Source organism: Balaenoptera borealis (assembly GCF_965194805.1).
Source record: "Balaenoptera borealis genome assembly, chromosome: 17".
NCBI classification, from domain to species: domain Eukaryota; kingdom Metazoa; phylum Chordata; class Mammalia; order Artiodactyla; family Balaenopteridae; genus Balaenoptera; species Balaenoptera borealis.
The window spans coordinates 80,913,038-80,933,082 of record NC_138876.1 but is presented as its reverse complement, the minus strand read 5'-3'; the positions used below and the strand labels follow the sequence as shown (position 1 = coordinate 80,933,082).

At 41.9% G+C, this 20,045-nt stretch overlaps 3 protein-coding genes across 3 annotated transcripts in view; all 3 read right to left on the bottom strand.

Moving 5' to 3' along the window:
* The window catches only part of RB1CC1 (RB1 inducible coiled-coil 1), a 117,642-nt gene that overhangs the window by 6,495 nt on the left and 91,102 nt on the right, over positions 1–20,045 (bottom strand). The gene's annotated exons all lie outside the window — the stretch shown is intronic.
* ST18 (ST18 C2H2C-type zinc finger transcription factor) overlaps positions 1–20,045 on the bottom strand; it is a 372,885-nt gene that overhangs the window by 316,646 nt on the left and 36,194 nt on the right. The window lies entirely within an intron of this gene.
* ALKAL1 (ALK and LTK ligand 1) lies at positions 315–15,765 on the bottom strand. The gene is made up of 4 exons (XM_082363027.1): positions 15,316–15,765; positions 8,086–8,139; positions 6,558–6,638; positions 315–5,452 (listed from the first exon to the last, which is right to left on the bottom strand). The coding sequence occupies exons 1-4, from the start codon at positions 15,479–15,481 to the stop codon at positions 5,388–5,390; spliced, it is 366 nt and encodes a 121-aa protein (XP_082219153.1). The 5' UTR covers positions 15,482–15,765; the 3' UTR covers positions 315–5,387.

Genomic DNA, 20,045 nt, shown 5'->3' with positions numbered 1-20,045 from the left:
AAGGATAGGTGTTAGCTCTTCTCTAAATGTTTGATAGAATTCGCCTGTGAAGCCATCTGGTCCTGGGCTTTTGTTTGTTGGAAGATTTTTAATCACAGTTTCAATTTCAGTGCTTGTGATTGGTCTGTTTATATTTTCTATTTCTTCCTGGTTTAGTCTCGGAAGGTTGTGCTTTTCTAAGAATTTGTCCACTTCTTCCAGGTTGTCCATTTTATTGGCATATAGTTGCTTGTAGTAATCTCTCACGATCCTTTGTATTTCTGCAGTGTCAGTTGTTACGTCTCCTTTTTTACTTCTAATTCTGTTGATTTGAGTCTTCTCCCTTTTTTTCTTGATGAGTCTGGCTAATGGGTTATCAATTTTGTTTATCTTCTCAGAGAACCAGCTTTTAGTTTTATTGATCTTTGCTATTGTTTCCTTCATTTCTTTTTCATTTATTTCTGATCTGATCTTTATGATTTCTTTCCTTCTGCTAACTTTGGGGGTTTTTTTGTTCTTCTTTCTCTAATTGCTTTAGGTATAAGCAATTTAGGTTGTTTATTTGAGGTTTTGCAAACGAAGCAACTGACAAAGGATTAATCTCCAAAATACAAGCAGCTCATGCAGCTCAATAACAAAAAAAACAAACAACCCAATCCAAGAATGGGCAGAAGACCTAAATAGACATTTATCCAAAGAAGACATACAGATTGCCAACAAACACGTGAAAAGATGCTCAACATCACTAATCATTAGAGAAATGCAAATCACAACTACAATGAGGTATCACCTCACACCAGTCAGAATGGCCATCCTCAAAAAAATCTACAAACAATAAATGCTGGAGAGGGTGTGGAGAAAAGGGAACCCTCTTGCACTGTTGGTGGGAATGTAAATTGATACAGCCACTATGGAGAACAGTATGGAGGTTCCTTAAAAAACTAAAAATAGAACTACCATATGACCCAGCAATCCCACTACTGGCCATACACCCTGAGAAAACCATAATTCAAAAAGAGTCATGTACCACAATGTTCATTGCAGCTCTATTTACGATAGCCAGGACATGGAGGCAACCTAAGTGTCCATCAACAGATGAATGGATAAAGAAGATGTGGCACATATATACAATGGAATATTACTCAGCCATAAAAAGGAACGAAATTGAGTTACTTGTAGTGAGGTGGATGGACCTAGAGTCTGTCATACAGAGTGAAGTAAGTCAGAAAGAGAAAAACAAATACTGTAGGCTAACACATATATACGGAATCTAAAAAAAAAAAAAAGGTTCTGATGAACCTAGGGGCAAGACAGGAATAAAGATGCAGACATAGAGAATGGACTTGAGGACACAGGGAGGGGGAAGGATAAGCTGGGACGAAGTGAGAGAGTGGCATGGACATATATACACTACCAGATGTAAAACAGATAGCTAGTGGGAAGCAGCTGCATAGCACAGGGAGATCAGCTCAGTGCTTTGTGACCACCTAGAGGGGTGGGATAGGGAGGGTGGGAGGGAGATGCAAGAGGGAGGAGATATGGGGATATATGTATACATATAGCTGATTCACTTTGTTATATAGCAGCAACTAACACACCATTGTAAAGCAGTTATACTCCAATAAAGATGTTCAAAAAAAAAGTCTCTTTATTCATTACCCTCCCAACGTCTGTCTGTCAAAGTTAATACGATGAAAAATAAGTTATCAAGTACAGTTGATCCTTGAACAATGTGTGGTTTGGGGTGCCGACCCCCCAGTCAAAGATCTGAGTATAATTCACAGTCAGCCCTCTGTCTCCAAGGTTCTCCACTTCCACGGGTTCAGCCAACCAGAGGTGGACCATGTAGGCCTGCAGTATGTAGCTACTGGAAAAAATCCACTGTAAGTGGGCCCACACAGTTCAGACCCATGTGGTTCAGGGGTCAATTGTAGTAAAATAAACATCATTTCAGCTGGCGATATCTTTAGTCAATCTTTGTAGGTTTTAAGTATACTTAGAGCATAGAACACATTTCTGAGGCGCATTAGTCATCTATGAGAATGTTTAAAATCTAATTTCATAGGGTTCCATCTGAAATAACTTACCTGGGTGAAACCATACTAATCATACAGCTCCTCTAGGGTATTTTCTGTTTCAGCCAAATGCATCTCACTGAGAAGTTCTCATTTGTCACCATTCAATAACCTCTTCACTTTTATAACAAAGAGCACTCCAGCTCCCTAAACAGTTAACGAGTAAAGATTACTTCCTTTTTCCAAATGTTGTCAACATTATAATTACTATGTAAAGGCAAGGAACCAAAACTCTATTATTCTTCTCATTCTTTCTGACATGGCATTATAGCAGAATTTCAACACACACCCAAGTTTTTTTAAGTAATTATTTGTACAACTTTGCCCAGAGACCAAAACCAATAAAACTGAACATTGAAAATGTAGCTTCACAATATCCCTGAAGCCAAAGGAGGTTTTTGAGCTTGTTTTTCTGATGGACAAAGAAGTATGTGTGTTTACAGACACAAACAGACACATGCTCAGTTATGGGAGGGAAAGAGGAGCTAAAAATGGAAGTGATGGCCAGTCCAGACCCACGTCTCCACGACACCAGCACAAACAGTGGAAAAGGGATAAAAAAGCAGCAACTGTACTGCGATGCATTGCTAAGCAAAGCATGTTTTACCTCCTCTAAAAGGGTGGGGTTTCCTATTATTTTGTTTAGGTTTCTCATTTTTACATCATTGTTTTTCAATGAAACTGATTAAACACGTCAGGTGTGTTGTTATTTTCTAAACAGAGCTCCCAGGTGCCCACACACTCTTCTCCCCACCAAGTTCATTTGGACTTCTTCTTATTTAAGGCAGCAATACCATATGCTCTAAATTCAAAAAGACATAAATGGTCTCAGGATCTTAGCTATCAGTTCAGAAAATGAATATTTACACATGTATACATATATGGTAATCATATTTCAATAGTAGGAGCTCTGCTACAAATGTCGTTAATTCAAAAAAACACAGATTTTTCATATTTCAGTTTTAACAAAATTCACGTTTCAAATGAATGCAAATAAAAGTAACAAATTCTGAATAAATGTGTTAAATATTATTAAATTAGAATTATAAAAGGGGACCTTGTACATGATTATTCAACAAACATGTTACAAAAAATCATATCGAAAATATCATTTCTCTTTGGCATGCTCAGACATAATTTACATAATTAAATATATAATTCATACATGTTGGAATGTTAACCATAGAAGAAAATAATATATGTAGCAAAAATAAAGTAGAATAGCATAGAGTTTAATATTCTATTTGCAATATGTGAATTAAACTTTGTATTAAAAAATTTCAGATTACTATATACACCAAGATAAACCAAGGAAGATCGCATCCTATGCTAGGACACAGCTCACCAGTTATTTCTGAGAAGTCTCTTATTTTACTCATCTTAATACACCATAAAATTAGAAGTTTATCTTTTTTACAGTTAGTACGATTCTAGGTACTATTTTTCCTTCGAATTAGGTTTACGTTCTTAAGAAATACCTGTGGGAGGGAAGAAGAAAAATGTCATTTATGACCTAGTTTTTAACATATTTAAACATATGCATAGTTTTAATATAGTTATATTTTATTTTATTTTGTTTAAAGAATCTGTGGACTTTTAATTTACAGTCAAATCCTGAGAATGTAGATTAATGTGTATGTGGAGGGGACTGATCAGTACTTTTAGAAAGTTTAAATGATGACTTCCATCATTAAAGTTTTAAGATATCTGCATAAGCCAAAAAATGAACTTGACATCACCTAAATAACTCAAAAATATTCCTAAAATTTATTCATCTGTAATACTCTAATTCCTTGTTAAATACTTGGAAACAGATACTATCAGAGATGACTCCTCCAGAAAAAAACTCACGAAATCTCCAAACTCTGCAATTTTAAAGGGGCCTGTTTATCAGGTCTGTCCTCTATGAATCCTGTCCCAGGAGAATGTAAGTTTGCATAAGATATTTTAAATTATAATACAGTACTTGTTTTTTTGAGAAGTTTTCCAGTTATTAGGTTGCTTTTTGGACTTTGTGTACATTTACTCATTCGAATAAAATATATCAAAACAAAGAACAAGATAAACGTGGCTTGATTGATTGATTGATTTTTTTTTTTTAAACATGGCTTGACTTAGGTCACTTCAAGAGCCTAATGAGCTTTCTTGATTTACTCATGTTTTGCATTATTCAAAAGGTTTGAGATGGGATGAGAGTAACTGATTTGAATATCCTGCCACTGAACACTGAAATGATCTAACTTATTTTCTTAATCTAAAAAAAGGGAAATTTTTTAGTTCAGCAACTTTAAATATGCAGAATTGAGTGCCAATTATTATTATTAATTTGTAATTGCTTTTTCAATAAGAATAAGAAGAGTAACATCAACAATAGGTCAGAATTGTCTCAGTAATTGTCACAGCAAACCTATCAGATGGGTAAGTAAATCCCCATGCAGTTATTTGGGATAAATTAAGTTACACTGGCCAGATCGAGATATTCACAGATACTTCCAGACTACAGGTTCTCCAGGACTTTGATTTCCACCCTCGAAAGGTGAGGAACTTTAAAAGGGACTTGTCTGGGGTACTGGAACGCTGACGACATCCCCCTTCCCCGCTCCCACCCCCCAAATGTTGACTCTGTACTACACCAGAAAGAACTACTGATTAGAAAGATATTTGCAAAGAAACGAACACCTTTCAGTCTTTTGTACAGACTCTACTTTTGTAAATAAATGTTAGAATTTGCTTTTGATTTATCTAGGTCATACAAATACTTTATTGCCCTAGGTCTCCTAGGGTAATTTAGCCAGAATGAAAATTCTGACTTAATTTCACTCTGGCAAAATGCTTACATGTTCATTACATGTTTGAGTGTTTGCTTTTTCTTCTATTCTTCTAATACTTCCTCTCTTATTTTAACCTATATTGCACAAATCAAAATTTTAGGGCCCTACTTTTATTATATCCACTTTTATTATACTTCGACCAGTTAAAAAAAAGGTAGACCTTTAAATAGTTTTGTTCATCTAATGTGTATATGCATACGGTTTCTGCACAATAATGACATAACATTAAATGTTGAAATATTTTAAAAAATCACTGAGGACTTGTAAGACTGCCAAAAAGCTGTTTCTATTAATTCAATCACTGTTGAGGACATTTTTTATTAATTCAATAAACCATTTAGACCAAGCTTTAACACTAAGTGGAAAATCCACAGGTTAAGTTCATTTGGTGGTGCTAAAATCAGCTTCCTGGGCTTTTAAAATTGTTCAAAATTTCTTAAGAGAGTCAGGCTGTTAAACAGAAAAAGAAAAATTAATAAATACATACTCACATGTAGGTCTTCTATGCCTGTGAGCACAGAGGACTCACTGCTAATCTTTTGAGCAATCTAGCACATCTTTTGTAATCTAGGAAAAACATTTAAAAGTAAATTGTGTATATGGTCACTACAAATGTGGGGAAAATCATGTTAAATTGTTGTCTCTAATTCTTAATAATGATAGCTATAACTTAATAAACATCTAATATAGCAAGTTCTTAACCTGGATTTTCTCATTAATTCTCCTGATGATGTAAACAGCTAGATGTTATTGTCATCTTCACTTTAGAGATGAGAAAACAGCCTCAAAATGTTAAGAATCTCATAGCTGGTAAGCAGTTTCATTCCAAAGCCCAAAGTTTCTCCACCCTGCTGTGCTACGACTTAATCATTCAGCCTAGATGCCAACAAGATTCATTTTCTCTAGTCATCAAACACAAGTAGTTTTTGAAAAAATCATAACAACTCTGACTCAACATCCCAAGTAAAATTAAATATCCCTCAAGATGACCAATTTAGTTAAAAAAAAATACAAAACCTTTAAAGTTCATTTTCTTTAAAAAGAAACTTTAGATTTAGAAAGGAATTTAAAAATAGCCAACTGAGTTACCACACTTAATGATGATTTGGGCAGTTTAAAGGGGAGCATTTAAATATAATGTTTGGAATTGCTATTTAGTTCAGTAACTGAAGCATCCAAAAGAATTCATTAGACAACCTTTAAAACGCACGCTACCGTTATTCAGAAAAGTCTATCACTCAGCATATAAATGATGCGATATGAAACTACTCGTAAAAACTTAGGGGGAAAGTTTGACTTACACTTCATGGTCATCTTTTGTTTTTTCCATTTATATAAGAGAGTGCCTTACTTATGCCAAGGAATTTGATAAATGATAAAAGGTTTATCATTTACCAAATGATAAATCCTGACAGACATTGTGGTCCTTAAGGAAATCTGGCTATTTTCAGATCTGTCTGAAATAGTCCCGATTAGAATGCGGTTTCATTCCTCACGGTGTCAACAGAACGCACACACCTTAAATTTAAGCACCGTCAATATTATAAACAGCACGTCAAACAATGTTTAGTCTATTATTTCCCACTCACAGACAGCTGAAGTTTAAAATCACATGCATTTACTGTTGGATAACGATTTTTTAAAAAGGACAAAAATGACCCAAGTTACTTACAAGCTGGTGTTGAGCAATCCCTGGTGTTGTGGTAGAGCCTGTGGAAATGCTTGCTACACTCGGCTGAAAACGTGACCGGCCCTATCGGACAGGAAAAGAACGCTTACGATACACATAGGTGTGTTTTCCAATCAAATCTGCCAGCACTTTATGGATAGAGATAGTATAACTGGTTTACATCTTTCCATGTCCTTAAAAGACCTTGCCTGCGGGCACGTCTCCTCCCCCAGACTCTGGGGCAGGCAGTGAGGTGTAATCTGTGAAAAACAATCGAAATTCACTCCACATTCTCAACATCTCACATAATGGAACATAATTCGATTTCAGGAGAACTCCTCAGAATAAGTAAGAGGGAAAAGCTCTAGACAGAAAAAAAAAAATCTGCAGAGAGCAAATCAAGTGGATGTGAAAGAATAAATAATAAATATCCACGGTTTCCACTTTCTGTTCTCCAGTTTTTTATTTAATAGGAATGAATGTTTATATGCAGAGACATTTATTCCATTTTCTACTTAGAGTGATTTGTGTCAAGGATGACCGTAAGGTGGACGGGGTCTTGAGACTTCCATTACTTTCCCCACAAACCCAAGACAGTCCTCACCAAGATTCATCCGTACATCTGGAGTCTGCTTTTTATGGACGTGGTAGAAGTAGGGGAGCCCACAGTGCCACTACCAGGGTTCTAGAAACATCAGGAAATTTCTTCCACTTCCCGGTGCCTCAGGAGGGTCCTTCACCCCCTCGTTCCAAAGTTAATTAACAAGGTGGCCCTGGGCTTTGGTCAAGGGGGAACCCACATCTTTCTCAGCTTATAGGCCTGAGATGTAAAACAGGGAAAGGCGGGGGGATGACTAGGAACAGAGTAAAGGTCAGGGTGCACGCTTGGAATTAAGTGATTTGCTAGAACATGGGGCACAGGATGATTCACCAAGTTGATACGAAGAACCAAGGAGTGTCGTGGGCGAGAAAGCCAGCGGTGCTTACCATGTGACATATGGAAGGGAATCTGCCCTGCCCCGTGCGAAACACTTCCGCTGCGTCGCTGGCCGGGAGCACAGCTAAATCCCTAACACACCACGGAGGACGCGTCGCGGAGCAACTCCACCCACCGCCCAGCCACGCTCTGCCCGGCGGCCACGCGCACCCTTGCCTAAACTGGCCGCCCGGTCCTGCCCCGAACCGCACCACGTGTGCAGAGGATTGCTTCTGACCAGGGTGCCTCGCGCATCCGGGAAAACCCTACTCATCCTTAGAGCCCAGCGTATACACTGTGTCCACGACAGCCTTTTCTGGTAGTTCTCGGCAAAACTGTCCACTCCCTGTGTCTCCCTAAAATCCTGTTTACACTTCTATCATTCACCCAGATCTGCTTCACATCACCATTAAAACAAGCTAACAGCATTTGCCTACCTCCCTGACAGGACCGTGAGCCTCTAACAGACGTTTATTTTCATATCCTCAGTGCCTCATGGAGTAATAGGCTGCAATCTTTTTATTTAATTGAATCACTGATAAAGTTCATGCCTACCTGTGAAATGCTTTATGAATCTGTCTTTTAAGTTCAAATCTCTTGGGAATATTTCTGAAAAGAAAAAAAAACTTCAGAATTTCTTGAATGCATTTTCATCATTAAAAAATATCCTTATAAACACTAATTCAGAAGGATATCTGCACCCCCGTGTTCATTGCAGCATTATTTACAATAGCCAAGATACGGAAGCAACCTAAGTGCTTGTTCATTGTTCATTGATGGATGAATGAATGTGGTATATACGTATACAACGGAATAGTACTCAGCCATAAAAAAGAATGATACCCTGCCATTTGTGACAACATGGATGGACCTAGAGGAAATTACATTAAGTGAAATAAATCAGACAGGAAAGACAAATACTACATGATTTCACTTACACGTGGAATCTAAAAAACAAAACAAATGAACAAACAAACCTAAGTTCACAGAAACAGAGAACAGAACAGTAGTTGCCAGAGGGGAGGGGCATTGGGGAGGAAGCAGAATAGGTGATGAAGGAGGTCTTGAGGTACCAACCTCCGGTTATAAAATAAATAAGTCATGGGGGTGCGATGGACAGCATGAGGATATAGTCAGTAATATTGTAGAGCACATTAGAAAGTTGCCAAGAGTAAATCCTGAAAGTTAACTATGTACGGTGACGGCTGGTAACCAGACTTCTCGTGGTGATCGTTTTACAATGTATACAAATATCGAAACATTATGCTGTACGCCTGAAACCAAGGTAATGTTGTATGTCAATTTTGCCTCAATAAAAAAATTTTAATATCTTCACAAGTAGACTACAATGACAAGCACTAAACACATGAGCTTGTGGTTGTTCACGCAGCTGATTCCAAGTCTGTGTGTCCAGCCCTGGCCAGGGTGACGGGCAGAGGTGAGGTAAGGATGCTGACCTTCCTTTATGAACTTTGCCTTAGGGTGAGGAGAAGGCCAGGATTTTAGGCAAGGGAGTGATACCATCAGGCTTCATTTTTAAAGATCATCATGCCTGGTACGGAGGGGCGAGAATAGACGCAGAGACGAGATAAACGGTTTACAGAGAAGTTACCGTGCATCTATCGAACAGCGCTGGCCTGTGGAGGGGTTAGCAAACTGCCCTCAGGAGTCATCTTGCCCCACGCCTGTTTCTGTAAATAAAGTTTTATTGGACCACAGCCATTCTCATTATTTACGTGTGGCCTACGCCTGCTTTCGTGCTACGATGCAGGGGCAACACATTGTTGCAGAGATTGTATGGCCCACCAAGCCCCAAATATTTTGAAAATGTTTGAAATAGAGAAAGGTTGCCAGTGCCTGCTCTGTCACATCCTATTTGTATTCAACTAAAATGGTGATTGTCTGCAAAGAGGCAACAGGGGCAAGGATTCTGGGGTGGGAGGGAAGAGAGATTTTTCAGTGCATACTCTTCTCATTAACTTTAACATTTTTTAAAATTTATTTATTTATTTATTTTTGGCTGTGTTGGGTCACCAGGGAAGTCCAACTTTAACTTTTTTCAACGTAAATCTGTTTTCATTTTTCAATAAGCAACTAGTTAATTGAAAATGAGTCTGTATTTAAGGATTAGATGCCCTGGTGATAACTTTTGATGAACAAAATATCAAATGAAGGACTGAATATGAGAGAACTACCCCCAACAACAAAATGAGACAATTGAGCTCTGATGGAAAACAGTCTTAACAATTGGCTTCCATTATAGAAATGGAAGCCACATATGTAATTTAAAATTTTTAGTAGCCACATTCTAAAAAGTAAAAAAAAGTTGAAAAATTAAAATTAATTTTAATTAAATTAAAATTAAATTAATACTTTATTTAACCCATTATATCCAAAATATTATCCTTTCAATACGTGATCAATATTTTAAAATTACTAGTAAGATAGTCTACATTTTTTATACTAAGTTTTCAAAATCCAAGGTGTATTTTACACTCACAGCACACCTCAGTTTGGACCAGCCGCAGTGCAAGTGTTCAGTACTCGTAGGTACCCAGTGGCTACCATGTTGGACGGCACAAGAATAGAATGTAGGCTTCACCCCTCTGGTATCTAAGGACAACGGTATAGGAGATTACGTGTACAGATGGATTAAAAATAAAAGGATCCCAGGACTTCCCTGGTGGTGCAGTGGTTAAGAATCCGCCTGCCAATGCAGGGGACACAGGTTCGAGCCCTGGTCCAGGAAGATCCCACATGCCGCGGAGCAACTAAGTCCGTGCGCCACAGCTACCGAGCCTGCGCTCTAGAGCCCACGTGCCACAACTACTGAGTCCGCATGCTGCAACTACTGAAGCCCACGCGTCTAGAGCCCACGCTCCACAACAAGAGAAGCCACCGCAATGAGAAGCCCGCGCACCGCAACGAAGACCCAACGCAGCCATAAATAAATAAATAAATAAATAGTTAAAATAAATAAATAAAAGAATCCCTAGGTAATGCTTGATGATTATCCTGGAACAACTTGAATAATTTATCATCTCATTCATCCAATTTATGAAAATTTCTAGTTTTCATTTAACCAAAACAGTTACCATCTGCCACCCTCAACAATTTTAAGTTTACAATAATATATTTTTAAAGGAACAGACTTGCATATTATGTATATAATGTTGGCAAGCTTATCTCTTGTACCTATTTCTTGTTAAAAATGAGCAGAGATCATGTGAAATAATAAAAAAATCATAATACAGAACAGCTAGAAAATAACAGAAAATGTTTAGTGTTTGCTTTTACTTGCATATAACGTAATATCTTACCATAAAGATAATTTGCTCTGCCATGATCGATTCTTTACAAAGCCATGTTAGTGAATCCTTAGTACCTTTGGAAGTACTGAAGGGCATTACTTTATGTTTTAATCTAGCATTTTTCATGTACTTGAATTGAAATGTTTGTTATATAGTTCCCTGAGTTATCATTTCCTTTAGTTAAGGAGCTGGCATGATTATTCTCCTTCTAAATATATAAAAACAATTCTACTTTCAAAAATAAGAACTAGATTTATTACATCAGTGCTGAGAGAATCACTGAGGGAAAATATAAGTATTTGAAAAAAATTCATGTTTATTAATAACTCTGTTCCACGGGTCTTCTGGGAGCTTGTAAGAAATATAGAATTTCAGGCCCAGACCTATAGAGTCACTTTCACAAGAACTCCTAGGAGATTTATTTGCACATTCAAGTTTGAAAGCAGTAATCTAAATGTTCCAAACAAGATACAAAACTTCTTGAATATTCAACAGTGAATTACTTCATAATCAATAAGTTATAATATTATTACTAATGTATTTGTAGTCTGTGATTATTAAAAGACAAGACACAGAATTCTTTCCAGTAAAATTATGTCATCATGGGGGGTTTTGTTGGTGGTGTTTTGAATTTTTATCACTTCTTTACTTTCGGGCACTACAGGGTGCTCCAGGCTCATCCTGAATCACTTCCTGTCTCGGTGTTAGTATCAGTCATTTCTCCAAGGAGCCCTGGTTCCTCTTATAGAGGATGGTATTAGAAACCAAAGTCTGGGAATTCCCTGGTGGTCCAGTGGTTAGGACTCGGCACTTTTACTGCCTAGGGCCTGGGTTCGATCCCTGGTCGAGGAACTAAGAACCCACAAGCTGCGTCGAGGGCAAAAAAAAGGAAACCAAAGTCTGGGTACCAGGTGTGCTTGTTGCTCCTGGGGCATGCTTGTTTCCAGGCCCGCGCAGCTGACGGAGCAAAGAAACATATATGTGGTATGTATGGGCACCCTGATTTTTAATATACCTAGTGTTTAGATTATTTAAAATTGTACCACAATACTTGCTAAAATATATTTTTGGAATGTACAGTATCTGTAATATTTCACTGATAATATTACAAAGAATTTAGGATTTAGATTTTTTTTTTTTTTTCACACGGAAATAGCTGCAAAGACATCATGCAGGAAGAGGGCCTGGAAGGAGAGGTGAATTCTGACAGGCAGAGATGACAGAAATACGTTCCAGGAGCTGGCAGAATAGCACAGGCAGCGGCTACGGCATCTGTAAGGAGTAGGCCCAACCCATGCGACCTGCACCCTGTGAAAACCACAGAAGGGAAGATGGGGCAGGTCACAGGGTACTTCAATGTCCTGCCTTCAAGAGAAGTTAGGGCTTTCTTGGAAAATCCAGAGAAGCCACTGCAGATCTGTGACTGGGGAGGAAACAGCCTGGCACTACTGAGAATATTCATTTGTACTGAAATTAACACAACATTGTAAATCAACTATAGTCCAATATAAAATTTTTAAAAATTTTTAAAAAGACACTTAAAGCACCTACTTTTCAGCACTTACGATAAGATCAACCTAAGTAATATGTATTTTATTTTTTAAATTACAATTAAAATGATGTATTAATCTCAAAAAAAGAATATTCATTTGTAATTGTTTGTAAGAACCTCTCCAAAATGGTCTTCACATTCCTGCCTTAAGCCTCATGCCAGCAAGGTTTTACATCAAAAACAAACAAACAAACCCAAAAAAACCCAGCAACACAAATCTGATTCCATGAAGCCTGCAGAAGAATGTAAATGTTCAGTGACATCTCTTGAAAAGGCAAAGCTTTTCCATCAAAACTTTCTAAAAGTCCCCCTTATACTTCCATCTCCCGAATTTCACACCAATTCCTTCTCTGTCCCAAATTCCTCCAACCCCCCTCTCTAGCCCCACCACTGCCATTTCTCAGACATCTGACTCTGTCTTCATTTCAGTGACGAGTACCCCAGAGCTCCCTTTCTTTTGCAGAGTTCTGGGAACGATTCTTTGCTCCATTCTGCTGGTGTGATGGTCAGACAACAGTGGGGAGAAGGGATACAGGTTATGAAAACACACACTTTCCATGCTTAGCCCAATGAGGCAGCCCAGCAGGGGGCACTACCCGAGTTAGGGAGACAGTGTGACATTGTCCTGAGGCTTGAACCAGGGTGATGGGCAGGACAATACAAAGGAAGGATCAGATTGTAGAGACATTGGGAGTGGGGTTTGGTCATTAACCTGAGCTCCTTCACCACGAGTCAGTAATGTTGGTTAACTTCGTATTCCCACGCCCATCAGAGCATGTCAGGTGTGTGCTGTGAGTGGCCTGATGAACTGATGGATGGGTGATGCGTGAACAAGGCATGGGGTGGGGAGGAAGGGGGGCCGGGGATGGTGAATCCTGAGGGTGATGGGTACCTACCTCTCACACCTCCTCCTTCCCAGTGACCCCTCCAATTCTAATGGCATCCTCACTGGTCACCCTCTCACCTGAGGCTTCCCCACTTACTGCTTCCCCTACTGGACCGATCCCTGCACCTCGAGCCTCACGGGAGTGTTTAGGGAAGCTGCTGACCTACAGAAAAGGGCGGCACCACAGCTGCAGATGCAGCAAGGGTTTCAGAGCCCAGAGCGCATGCGAAGGCCCGGGTGATGGTGTTTACTAGGTCGCAGAATCACGGGGTCAGAATTCCAGAGGTACCTGGCAGGGGTGACAGTCCTTAGTCCCCAGAGCCTGGGAGATGTTTCCTCCTGGATGAGCTGTGACCCCCGCCACACCCGAGTGTACCTGTGAGGACCACCTGGATAGGGCCGACTCACGTCCTTGTTGGTCCCTGACCCATGTCCGAGTGTCCCCTTCACTTTCACAGACTCAGATACAGATGTGAAGAGTCACCCTTCCTCCTCACGTCATCCAAAGACTACCTCACAAACAGCTGGAGAAAGCAGCCGATGTGGAGCACAGATCACTCTCTGCCGGGCTGTGTTGTTTTTTTAAACTTTGGATTGTTGCCACTTACATTTTAACTTTTAATAAAATATTCTTTCTCCCTAGAAACTCACTTCGGTAAGGCTTCAGCCTTTTACAGAGAAAAGATGTGTTAAACTTCAATGACACAGGTCTGAATTAATGTTACCACGAATGTTCCTGCAGTTGGAGACTTTCTCCCACTCTTTTACTTTCCAAAGTGACATTCCATTCTGAGATAAACATTGGGGCCAAGAACAGTGGCAAGTCCGAGGACGCGAAGGGTGTGGTGCCATCCCTGCATCACTGCGGTGGTCACCGTCCCTGCCCAGCTCCCCGCCGGGAAAGCCCCGTGCGTCCCCAGCACCCTGGAAAGCCCTGCCCAGCCCTGGACGAGGTCCTGGGGCTCAGTGACCCGTCTCAGCTTCCTGGACCTTCTCCATCCCCTGCCTCCCCTTCAGCCCGTCACTGGCCTCCTCTTTGGGTCTACCTGCGCGCCAGCCTCCCCGCCTCCCCACCCAGAACGTGCCCTCGGAGCGCAGACGCCTGACTGCCCGCTCCCCTGGGTGGCCTCGGCCTCTGCATGGTGACTGGCATGTAGCAAGTACTGGAGGAAAATTTGTGCAGCGAATATGTATGTATTTATATCGTAACTATCATGAAGGAAAAACGGTCCTAAGAAACCCCTCTCTGCTTTGTTCAAAGTGAAGTAAGAGGCAGAGGAGCCAGGAGATGACAGCAAGGCTGACGTGGGCTGCGACCTCTCGGGTGACCCCCGGGGAGGAGCGCCTACTGCTGCCCGTCGTCGCTCCGCAGGTGCGCGGGCTGCCGGCGGAGGCGCGTCTGAGCGGCTCCCTCCTCCTGCCCCGCCCCGGCCTTGCGGCCCCAAGCGACCCGCAGCCCCGTCGGGCCGCTTCGCCCGGGCTTCTCACGGTTACTCCTCGTTCGGCCGCCTTGGGGTGTCTCAGGACCCCTCGTGTCGCCTCCTTTCTCTCCTTGTTCTCGTCCCCACCACGCGCTGGGCAGCTCGGTGGCCAGGAGCCCGGGCGCCCGGAGCTGATCCGGGAGCCGCGGCGGCGGGTGCAGCCTGCTCAGCCGCCCAGCCCTGCGCCAGCTCCGGGGGGCGCAAGGCGGCGTCCCGGCGCGCGACGCCAGGGACCTGGCCCAATCCCCACACGCGGGCTGACCACCTGTCCGCCCCGCCTCGGCCGCTGGGGCTGAGCCGCCTGTCCTCGGGCTCCGGGCCCCGCTTCCGAGGCCCGGCCTCTCTCACGGGGAAGGGGCGCACGAGCCGGTTCCTCCGCGGGATGGGTTCCTGGATACTTACGTCTCGGCCGCGGTGCGTCTCACCAACTCCTGGCCTCTTTCCCCGAGCGCGCGCCGTCGGCGGCGAGGGCGGCCGGCCTGTTCCCGCGGTGCGCGCGCCTCTCCGGGCCGCCCGAGTCCCCCCGCCCCGGGCTCGGCGCACGGGGCCGCTTACCTGCGCTCCGGGAGGCCGCGGGGAGGGACCGCCAGGGCTTCGGCTCCTCGCCCGCGACGCGCGCGCCCCTGCGGCCCCCGGGCCTCCCCTGGGTCCAGCGCGGCGACAGGAACAGCGCCAGCAGGAGCAGCGCGGGCAGCCGGGCGCTTGGCCTCGCCGGTCGCATGGGCGCGCGGGAGCGGCCGGAGGGAGATCAGGCGGGTCCCGGGCGGAGGCGGAGGGTCCGCGCCCCGAGGACGGACGGCGGGCGACCCCTGCGCGCCTCGGGGAGGGACGCAGGACGAGCACACGGGCGGGGACGCGCGGCTGCCCCGGGGACCTGGGCGAGGCCCAGTGCGCGGATGCTCACAGGTCCGCGCGGCCTCCCCGACGGCCCCGCCTCGGCTCTGCGGGTGTCCGGGCTCCCCGCGCAAGGCCGGCTCTGCCCGCCGCCCCGTCCAGCCCACGGGGATCCAGAGACCCAACTTCACGGCCGGGACCGAGGAGAGCAGAGCGGGAGCGGCGCGCGGCGGCGGAGACGCAGCTGCTGGGAGGGAAGGTGCGGGTCCCCTGAGCTCGAGCCCCGCCCCCAGCCCCTCGCCCCGCCCCCAGCTCGGAGCTGGCGGAAGAAGGATATAGAAACGACCGTGCGTCAGGGACTCCCCATCAACTCTCCGTCAGGGAAAAACACCCTCAGACCGTATCATCTATGGCTGAAACCGTTTACCAGCCTCCCTCTGTTTCCCCAGCCCAGTCGACCACTTTTCTACTCTGTTTCTATCAGTTTGACTTTTAAAAAATTCCATATGTAAGTGATATCATGCGGTATTTGTCCTGTCTGGCTTATTTCACTTAGCATAATGCCCTCCAGGTTCACCCAAGTTGTCACAAACGGCAGGATTTCCTTCTTTCTCATGGCTGAGTAGTATTCCAGTGTGTGTGTATGTGACGTCTTCTTTATCCATTCATCTGTTGTGGACCGACACTTAGGAGGTTCCATACCTTGGCTATTGTAAATAATGCTGTCATGAATATGGGAGTGCACAAATCTCTTTGAGATACGGTTTCAGTTCCTTTGGCTATAAACCCAGAAGCGAGGCTGCAGGATCATATGGTAGTTCTGTTTTCCATGGTGGCCGCACTAATTCTGAACCAACCGGGAACTGACAGTGCACAACGATTCCCCTTTCTCTGCATGCTCACCAATGCTTAACTATTTCTTGTCTTTTTTATCACAGCCATACAAACAAGTGTGAGATGATATCTCACTGCGGTTTTGATTTGCATTTCCCAGATGGTTAGTGACACTGAGCATCTTTTCATGTATCTGTTGGCCATTTGTGTGCCTCCTTTGGGAAAATGTCTATTCAGTTCCCCTGCCCATTTTTTAATCAGGTGGTTTAGGAGTTTTTTTGGTTTTGAATTGTGTGTGTTTTTAATATATTTTGGATATTAACCCCTTACCAGATATATAGTTTGCAAATATTTTCTCCCATTTAGTGGCTTGCCTTTTCAGTTTTTTGGATGGTTTCCTTTGCTGTGCAAAGCTTTTTTCTTTTTCTTTCTTTTGTTTTTACATCTTTATTGGAGCATAATTACTTTACAATATTGTGTTAGTTTCTGCTGTATAACAAAGTGAATCAGCTATACGTATACATATATCCCCATATCTCCTCCCTCTTGTGTCTCCCTCCCGCCCTCCCTATTCCACCCCTCTAGGTGGTCACAAAGCACCGAGCTGATCTCCCTGTGCTATGCGGCTGCTTCCCACTAGCTATCGATTTTACATTTGGTAGTGTATATATGTCCATACCACTCTCTCACTTCGTCCCAGCTTACCCTTCCCCCTCTCCGTGTCCTCAAGTCCATTCTCTATGTCTGTGTCTTTATTCCTGTCCTGCCCCTAGGTTCTTCAGAACCTTTTTTTTTTTTTAATTCCATATATATGTGTTAGCATACGGTATTTGTTTTTCTCTTTCTGACTTACTTCACTCTGTATGACAGATTCTAGGTCCATCCACTTCACTACAAATAATTTCATTTCTTTTTTGGCTGAGTAATATTCCATTGTATATATGTGTCACATCTTCTTTATACATTCATCTGTCGATGGACACTTAGGTTGCTTCCATGTCCTGGCTACTGTAAATAGAGCTGCAATGAACATCGTGGTACATGACTCTTTTTGAATTATGGTTTTCCCAGTAGTGGGATTGCTGGGTTGTATGGTAGTTCTATTTTTAGTTTTTTAAGGAACCTCCATACTGTTCTCCATAGTGGCTGTATCAATTTACATTCCCACCAACAGTGCAAGAGGGTTCCCTTTTCTCCACACACTATCCAGCATTTTATTGTTTGTAGATTTTTTGAGGATGGCCATTCTGACTCGTGTGAGGTGATACCTCATTGTAGTTGTGATTTGCATTTCTCTAATGATTAGCGATGTTGAGCATCCTTTCATGTGTTTGTTGGCAATCTGTATATCTTCTTTGGAGAAATGTCTATTTAGGCCTTCTGCCCATTTTTGGATTGGGTCGTTTGTTTTTTTGATATTTGATATTTGATATTGAGCTGCATGAGCTGCTTGTAAATTTTGGAGATTAATCCTTTGTCAGTTACTTCACTTGCAAATATTTTCTCCCATTCTGAGGGTTGTCTTTTTGTTTTGTTTATGGTTTCTTTTGCCGTGCAAAAGCTTTTAAGTTTCATTAGGTCCCATTTGTTTACGTGTGTTTTTATTTCCATTTCTCTAGGAGGTGGGTCAAAAAGGATCTTGCTGTGATTTATGTCATAGAGTGTTCTGCCTATGTTTTCCTCTAAGAGTTTTATAGTGTCTGCCTTACATCTAGGTCTTTAATCCATTTTGAGTTTATTTTTGTGTATGGTGTTAGGGAGTGTTCTAATTTTATTCTTTTACATGTAGCTGTCCACTTTTCCCAGCACCACTTATTGAAGAGGCTGTCTTTTCTCCATTGTATATTCTTGCCTCCTTTATCAAAGATAAGGTGACCATATGTGCATGGGTTTATCTCTGGGCTTTCTATCCTGTTCCATTGATCTATATTTCTTTTTCTGTGCCAGTACCATAACTGTCTTGATTACTGTAGGTTTGTAGTATAGTCTGAAGTCAGGGAGCCTGATTCCTCCAGCTCCATTTTTCTTTCTCAAGATTGCTTTGGCTATTCAGGGTCTTTTGTGTTTCCATACAAATTGTGAAATTTTTTTATTCTAGTTCTGTGAAAAATGCCATTGGTAGTTTGGTAGGGATTGCATTGAATCTGTAGACTGCTTTGGGTAGTATAGTCATTTTCACAATGTTGATTCTTCCAACCAAGAACATGGTATGTCTCTCCATCTGTTTGTATCATCTATAATTACTTCATCAGTGTCTTATAGTTTTCTGCATACAGGTCTTTTGTCTCCTTAGGTAGGTTTATTCCTAGGTATTTTATTCTTTTTGTTGCAGTGGTAAATGGGAGTGTTTCCTTAATTTCTCTTTCAGATTTTTCATCATTAGTGTATAGGAATGCAAGAGATTTCTGTGCATTAATTTTGTATCCTGCTACTTTACCAAATTCATTGATTAGCTCTAGTAGTTTTCTGGTAGCATCTTTAGGATTCTCTATGTATAGTATCATGTCATCTGCAAACAGTGACAGCTTTACTTCTTTTCTGATTTGTATTCCTTTTATTTCTTTTTCTTCTCTGATTGCTGTGGCTAAAATTTCCAAATCTATGTTGAATAATAGCGGTGAGAGTGGGCAACCTTGTCTTGTTCCTGAGCTTAGTGGAAATGGTTTCAGTTTTTCACCATTGAGTATGATGTTGGCTGTGGGTTTGTCATATATGACCTTTATTATGTTGAGGTAAGTTCCCTCTATGCCTACTTTCTGGAGAGTTTTTATCATAAATGGGTGTTGAATTATGTCAAAAGCTTTTTCTGCATCTACTGAGATGATCATATGGTTTTTCTCCTTCAGTTTGTTAATATGGTGTATCACATTGATTGATTTGCATATATTGAAGAATCCTTGCATTCCTGGGATAAACCCCACTTGATCATGATGCATGATCCTTTTAATGTGCTGTTGGATTCTGTTTGCTAGTATTTTTTGAGGATTTTTGCATCTATGTTCATCAGTGATATTGGCCTGTAGTTTTCTGTTTTTGTGGCATCTTTGTCTGGTTTTGGTATCAGGGTGATGGTGGCCTCGTAGAATGAGCTTGGGAGTGTTCCTCCCTCTGCTATATTTTGGAAGAGTTTGAGAAGGATAGGTGTTAGCTTTTCTCTAAATGTTTGATAGAATTTGCCTATGAAGCCATCTGGTCCTGGGCTTTTGTTTGTTGGAAGATATTTAATCACAGTTTCAATATCAGTGCTTGTGATTGGTCTGCTTATATTTTCTATTTCTTCCTGGTTCAGTCTTGGGAGGTTGTGCTTTTCTAAGAATTTGTCCATTTCTTCCAGGTTGTCCATTTTATTGGCATATAGTTGCTTGTAGTAATCTCTCATGATCATTTGTGATTCTGCAGTGTCAGTTGTTATGTCTCCTTTTTCATTTCTAATTCTATTGATTTGAGTCTTCTCCCTTTTTCTCTTGATGAGTCTGGCTAATGGGTTATCACTTTTCTTTATCTTCTCAAAGAACCAGCTTTTAGTTTTATTGATCTTTGCTACTGTTTCCTTCACTTCTTTTTCATTTATTTCTGATCTGATCTTTATGATTTCTTTCCTTCTGCTAACTTTGGGG

What these genes read in the sequence shown, in the direction of transcription:
- ALKAL1 (XM_082363027.1), bottom strand. Translation starts at nt 15,481, where the DNA reads ATGCGACCGGCGAGGCCAAGCGCCCGGCTGCCCGCGCTGCTCCTGCTG. An exon ending in ATTCATAAAGCATTTCACAG is followed by an intron (nt 6,639 to 8,085) that starts GTAGGCATGAAC and finishes CCTGTCCGATAG; the next exon opens with GGCCGGTCACGTTTTCAGCC. An exon ending in GGATTGCTCAACACCAGCTT is followed by an intron (nt 5,453 to 6,557) that starts GTAAGTAACTTG and finishes TGTTTTTCCTAG; the next exon opens with ATTACAAAAGATGTGCTAGA.